General features: G+C 35.6%; 1 protein-coding gene across 1 annotated transcript; it reads left to right on the forward strand.

Moving 5' to 3' along the window:
• The first annotated feature begins 5,439 nt into the window (after positions 1–5,439).
• On the forward strand, positions 5,440–6,243 carry LOC109337217. The gene has a single exon (XM_019574138.1). The coding sequence runs from the start codon at positions 5,440–5,442 to the stop codon at positions 6,241–6,243; it is 804 nt and encodes a 267-aa protein (XP_019429683.1).
• The last annotated feature ends 1,430 nt before the right edge of the window (positions 6,244–7,673 follow it).

Below are 7,673 nucleotides of genomic sequence, written 5' to 3' on the forward strand. Positions count from 1 at the left end.
TTCAGCATTAAGTGTTGAGTTTCGAAAAGCGGCTATTCTAAACCGCGACACCTATTCAACCCCCCCTTCTAAGTGTATTGTAACCACTGATACCTAACATTATCAACCATCCTCATCCATAATATTTGTTTGCTACTACTAAGGGTATCTCCTCACTTTTTGCAGTAAGTAACTAATATCTTTCGGGGTTCATGATTGCCCTCCCAACTAGTGTCGCTCACAGAAATCGAACCTTCGAACTTGGGGATCCAATGGGGCTTTACGCCACTAGACTAACACCTTGTTGGTTCCTCATCCATAATATGTAGTATTCTAGTTTAAAATATCTACATTTTTTTAATATTTTTTATTGACAAAATATTCATTGTCTTACTTATTGGCGAAGATGTTTATTTTAATTTGTCATTTCTTTTTAATAATGGAAAGAAAATGTTGTTGCCATTATTATGATAACACTCAATAAGGAAATATTGGTTGTTTTTCTATAATGGTATGTCATAAACAAAACCGTTTAAGGAATATTATCAAACATTAGACATGTTTCATATTAAAAAGACAAATAATTGTTATTATTTATAAATACTATTATAAAACACATGACAACTATTAAAAATAAGACATAATTAATGTTATTCTCAATACTAGTATTATTTTTATTAAATATAAAAGAATAAATGGTAGAAAAATCAAAATGCGTAAAAGAGAGATAGGTCAAAGACCATACCTAATATGGCACAAATCCCATTAATGTGGAAAATGGGAATTGGGGTTTGACTTGGTAAAACCGTAAAAGGACAACTGAACAAAATGACTAGGTTAGGTCAGCGAGGGCATATGTGGTAAAGATAAGATGGTTTGTACCAATTACAGTATGCGGGTCTTTGTGCCAATTAGTAGGTTATAATTAAATTATAACATCGTGTTCTCCAATAATAGCGACAATAAGGGAACTAGAATCCAGCATATGGCTTGTTAACAACTACAAGCAGCAGTCACATGAGAAATTATGCCTTCTTAAAAGAACAAATTGATGTGACTTTTCATTAATTTCACAGCTCTAACAATGAGAATTTTCCCATTTTGGGATGTCTATATTATTAGATTTCCAACTTATATATAAAGGAATTTCAATACACCTTATAAAAAGAACACGACACCCCCTTAATCATGTGATTAATTTAGATTTAAAACATTTTTATATAATTATTATTTAAAATTCTAATTTGAATATATTTCATAATTTCAAAATTTTGAATTAAGTATTTCTTGGTTTGGTGCATCTAACAAATGCCTTTTTGCCATAAAAAATACTTAATAATTTATATAAAGCCTAAAAGTTATTATAATAACTCCATATGAGTAAAATATAATTATTTGACCTTATAAAATTAAAAGTGGTAGTAAACCTCTTTTTGGGGAGATATTTCATAGCAACTCTATAAAATCTCAAAATTCTTGCATTGTCTTCAAATATGCAAAGAAACAATATTTTCGACATTTTTAAAATCACAAATAATATCTTGTGCGCAATTTTATTTAATTAAGAAAACGAAAACTAAGAGTTAATTGATATGTGTTTTTTTATAAATAGAATCCTGCCACAATTAGGCTAATAATTGACAATTAAATCAATTAATATCTTTTAAATTTTAATTAAAATAAAAATGAAAATGTATGATCTTTTACAAATATTGAACTAATAATTACCCATAACATCTTTTTAACACATATTATTATGTTTATTCTATGGGAAAAACAAAAGTTGAGAGGGAATAATTTGAATTGGAATCCTCAGATAATGTTCTAATTAAGTGTTCAATTAAAATATTTTTATAATTTTAATTATTAAGAGAGTGATACATTTGAAATTTATATTCTCGCTTACTTAGTATTATTTCATTTTTTAAAATAAAAATTGGGTTAGATGAAATTAGATGTTCAAACATGTCCATATTTACTTGTTGATTATTTTATAGAATGTAGAGGTTTGAGTATTATCAAGATAAGTAACTAATAAAGAAGTAAATACCATTTTTTCAAGGTATAGAGATCTTATGTGGCAATGCATCATCATCTAAATGTGTTTATTGTCCTTTTCTATGGACTGAACCTTTGGGATTGTTTGAATTTGATATGAAGAGGTGTATTAGAAAGTGGAGGTAGACCCATAATACAAGTTAGTATACTATCTGAATTTGGGGACATAAAAATAAAATGAAGATTGCAATTTGGCATACTGCCAAAATTTGGTGACAAAAAGATAAAACCAAGAACGTGTTTGGTATAATACCAGTATTTGGGGACAAAAGGATAAAACCAAGAACGAGGTTAGTCTCATATTGGGAATCTTTCTCACTTCCTAGATGGCTTCTTTCTCAAAGATGATTGTTTTAAGTCAAGTCCAAAAATAGTGCTTTCAAAAGCAACCTTCAGCTCATGAGTCTGTTTGGCAATGCAATCCTCAAATATTTTATTTATTTACACATGAGATGCATGAAAGGGGATTTTTTATTACATAGATTGACATGAAGCTATAATTTAAATGATGCATGAGATGTCAACCCTGAGCAAGCTCTACTTCCAAATGTGACATGCATTTTAAGAAGTATATTTTTTTATATTTAGGGACAAGTTAATAGAATATGGAAATGTGTGTATAATATTTTATATTACTTTTTTAATACATATGAAGATACGTGATTCTTTAAATAATTTATGATAATATATGAAATGCAAAGATGAGATAACATATTAGAATGCATGATAGTCTAATGTTTGAATAATTTATTTGTGTTTTTAATATTTTCATGCATGAATGAATAAAAAAGAATTCTTATAGTTATTAAATTGCTTCAATTATAATAGGTGGAAGTAATTTAATTTGACTAATCTCAAGATATTAATATTTGTAATTTATTAATTAGCTATACCACTTTCTATATAAAGCAATGGATGGAAAAGCACACCAAATTTCATGAAAAAACACAAGAAAAATTACAAGACAGTAGCAAAAGCAAAGAAAAGACAATCTGCAGAAAAAGACAGATTGCAATTACAAAGAAACGAGGAATAAACCAAAACTATCCTTAACCAAACCACTACAACCCCAACAACAGAGCAAAGGAGCCGACTTAAACACCAATGTATTTTAACTAACCTATTTTCAAACCAGAACTACATAGTCTTGATTTATCTATTGCGCACAAGGATAAGTAGGAGCAAGATAAACTCTTGCGAGACACAATATAAAAAATAAATTGTTTAGTAGTTAAATTTTAAATAAATGAGTATAAAAGTCCATTTTATTAGCGAGGGTACTGTTTTAATACGGGCGCACGAGGTGCTACTACCTTCCCTGAAAGGTAATCGACTCATGAGCTCATAATCTTTGTTTAAAGACCAAAATATCCTAATTGGGCATAATAGAGAGTTCTCTATGTTTTAACTGCAAAAAACGTAATGGTCACTCCAAATCAGTTGGGAGAGGTAGAAGTTGAGTTTACCTCTTGTTGAAAGCGGGTTCTACACTTGGAATCCCCCCTCAACAACAAAACGTGTCACTTGTTCAAAGCGTTTTCCTAGTGTGCAAGTTTATTTAATTTAATTAAGAGTGATGAGTGATGAACAATTTATTTATTTGGTGACTTTATTTATTTACTCCCTTTTAAGGTTCCTTTTAACATACCATAAAGGTCGGTCTCATTTTATTTAGTTAACCATACCATTTCTTATGAAAGGTTGGTATCAAAGAAAAACATGAACAAAAGAATAAAGTTAGAAGTTAATCGTACCACTTCTTTCGAAGGGTTGGTATAAAGAATAAAGAATAAAGCAATAAATAAATGTTAGTTGCGGAAATGTAAATGACAAAAATTAAATGTCAGCGGTTAGATTATTATTCATCACTCTTTTATTGTCAAGTAACAATTCATTGATTGGATTGCACTTTTTGCATATTATTCATATGTACAAATTTACAAACCATGAATTGGTTTGTGTAACACCGCAAATTTTACGATTTAGAATTTTAAGATTTTATTAAAATTGTTATTAATTATAATTTTCGAAAATGAATTTCTGGGAATTTTCGGTAAAGAATTAGACGAAACTCTAGTTGAGTTTTAGTCTTGAAATTCTATTTCCAATTTGGTGGTAAATGTTCATGATTTTCGGAGACAGTCGGTTTCGCACAACTGTCAGGGCCGAATCTCACCCGGTACGGCTCAAAAAGTGGTTTTTGAGTTCCGTAACTCGGAATCGAATTCCGATTGTGCCGTTGGCTTCGTAATTTCATTTTGAGTCAGTATAGACCCTGAGTACATACATACCTATTTTCTAAATATTTTTCACTCGGAATGCCGAAATCCGAAATTCTAATCGGATATTAGGATCGGGCGATTTATAATACCTGATCGAGTATTGACCGATAATACTCGGGCATGTTTATCGCACGTGTCCGCGAAGTGGTCATTTCACGTTGAGATGTGCAAGTTGACTTCCATAAAGTAAACCTCACATCACTCAATCTCATGAAATCATCATTAGCCACCCTAGGAGATTTTGTAATGATTTCCTAGGGGGAAATCTGATTTCCCTTTCCTCCTTAAACCCTCACACTTCACACTTCACTCACTCACTCTTGCATTTTCAAAGAGAAGGTGAATCTCTCTTCATTTTTCACTAATTCAAAAAAAAAAAAAACTACCCATTTTTCCGCAATGTTTTTGAGAAGTATTTTTCGGGGCGTTACAACATGGTATCAGAGCGGCTCTTTCCTATTCGGCCTGGGCATGGCCTTACATGCTTTCTTGTGTGACTGTGTGTGATAGTTGTTTATTTGAGTAGGATTATCTGATTGTCGTTGGAGTTCGACGATGGAAGTTTTTAATGAGAAGAGTGTCTCACCTACTTTAAATGTTTGGTTAATAATATGGCTGGAAGAGGAACCGCAAACCTGGACTTCATGGCGGCAATGACCGCGACAATCCAAGGTGTAAATGCTAATCTACACCTGCTAAATCAGCAACAACATTAGGCTAAGTCGTCTCAAGGGTCGACTCAGTATAAGGGGCTGGACGAGTTCTGTCGTCGTTAACCCCCAAGATTTGGGGGAAGATTTGCACCTGAGGCCGCAAATGAATGGATCCAAGAGCTGGAGAAAATCTTCCGGGCACTCATGTGTACCGATGAACAGAAGGTTACCTATGCTACTTACATGCTAAGTAAGGAAGTAGATAACTGGTGGGAGTTTAATAGGAGGCAGATGGTGATGAACACCAGGAGGTTAGCTCGACCACATTCAAGGACAAGTTTTTGCAGAAGTATTTCCCTGCCGATATGAAGACGAGGAAGGAAATGGAATTCTTCAAGCTTCAATAAAGGAGTTTGTCTGTGGGAGAGTATGCCACTAATAATTAGTGAGGTATGCCCCACATTACAATGAGATTGGAAACGAGAGGTCGAAGTGCGCTAAGTTTGAGGATCGACCTGAAGGTGATGTTCGTTCACCAGCAGATACCAGACTTTGCACCTCTGGTCAACAAGTGCAGGCTCTACGAGGAGGGCGTCAGAGCGAGGAATGCGACCCTGAAAAGTGTTGTATCACCTCCAACATTGGTCAGTCCACAGAGGATTGGTGGACAGGGGTTTGGAAGGGGAAGACCCTTCAACCGGAATCAAAGGTCTGCTGCGTCTTCTTCAGGGAGTCATCAGATGAGCTTTCAACCTTATAACAACAGAGGCTTCAGACCAGGAAGCAACAACAACAACAACAATAACCACAACAACAACAAGATGAGTTCGTCTGTCGGGAACTACAATCAGACTGAGACACCAGTGTGTCCCAAGTGCAAGGGAAGGCACGCTGGTAACACCTGTGTGACTTGCATTCATTGCAATGAGGTAGGGCACTACAAGTCTTCATGCCCAAAGTTAAAAAGGGAAGTAGTGAACTCAGTGCAGGCGGCACGACCCAGGGCTCAGGGCAGAGTGTTCACGATGAGCGGAACGGAGGTCGGGGCTAATGAAGATCTCATTCAAGGTACCTGCAATGTTAACGAGATTCCTTTATCTGTACTATTTGATTCGGGTGCGACCCATAACTTTATTGCTATTGATGTTGTCAACCGTTTAGCTTTACCTGTTGTGTCGTTACCTTATGATTTGCTTGTAACCACACCCACTAGTGAACCGGTCATTGTGTCAACCGTGTGTTCCCAATGTCCGATAACTTTAGAAAGCTGAGTATTTTTGGTGGACCTGATATGTCTACCCTTATCCCAGTTAGATATCATTTTAGGGATGGACTGGTTATCTAAAAATCATGTTCTTTTGAACTGTTTTAGTAAGACCGTAGTGTTTAGCGAACCTATAGAAACCAGTAAACCCAACTATGAGGCTAAAAATACATCTGCCAACGAGATGGAGAAGTTGTTGAAGGACGGAGCTCAGGTGTTTATGATATTGGCTTCGTTGGAAAAAGAAGGTAGAGCAAAGATTCAGAGCCTACCTATAGTCAGAGATTTCTCCGAGGTATTTCCGGAAGACATTCCTGGATTACCTCCAGTAAGAGAGATAGAGTTTGCTATCGATCTAGTTCCTGGAACTGGACCGATCTCTATCGCTCCTTATAGGATGGTACCGTTGGAGCTAACGGAGTTGAAGAAGCAGTTGGAAGATCTGCTGTAGAAGCAATTTGTCAGACCTAGCGTTTCGCCGTGGGGTGCACCAGTGTTGTTTGTCAAGAAAAAGGATGGTAGCATGAGATTGTGCAATGACTACCGGCATCTGAATAAGGTCACTATCAAGAACAAGTATCCATTGCCGATGATTGATGATTTGATGGATCAACTGAGAGGAGCTATAGTGTTTTCTAAGATCGATTTGAGATCTGGATATCACCAAATACGCGTAAAGTCGGAGGATATTCTGAAAACTACTTTTCAGACGCGTTATGGTCATTATGAATACCTCGTGATTGCCATTTGGTGTAACCAATGCTCCTGCAGTATTCATGGATTACATGAACATAATTTTTCATCCTTATCTCGACACATTTGTAGTCGTATTTATCGATGTTATTCTAATTTACTCAAAGACTGCAGAAGAACATGCCGAGCATCTGCGAGTGGTGCTGCAGATATTGAAAGACAACAAGCTTTATGCCAAACTTTCGAAATGTGAGTTTTGGCTAGAATCTGTAAATTTTTTCGGGCATGTGATCTCGAAGGGAGGAATTGCAGTGGATCTTGCGAAGGTGGAGACTGTAATGGACTGGAATTCCCCTAAGTCAGTAACGGAGATCAGGAGTTTCCTTGGTTTAGCGGGCTATTATCGGAAGTTCATTGAAGGATTCTCCAAACTGGCGCTGCCACTGACCATGCTGACAAGGAAAGATAAAGCGTTTGTCTGGACAGCCAAGTGTGAAGAAAGTTTTCAGGAATTGAAGAAGAGGTTGACCACAACACCTGTTTTGATATTGCCAAATCCTAGCGTGAACTACAATGTGTATTGTGACGTGTCGAAACAAGGGTTAGGTTGTGTGTTGATGCAACAAGGAAAGGTAGTGGCTTACGCGTCAAGACAGTTAAAGACTCATGAACATAACTACCCAACGCATGATCTGGAACTAGCTGCGATTGTGTTTGCTCTCAAGATTTGGAGACACCACCTGT

The sequence above is a fragment of the Lupinus angustifolius genome, unplaced genomic scaffold (genome assembly GCF_001865875.1).
Source record: "Lupinus angustifolius cultivar Tanjil unplaced genomic scaffold, LupAngTanjil_v1.0 Scaffold_2_280, whole genome shotgun sequence".
Taxonomy (NCBI): Eukaryota; Viridiplantae; Streptophyta; class Magnoliopsida; order Fabales; family Fabaceae; genus Lupinus; species Lupinus angustifolius.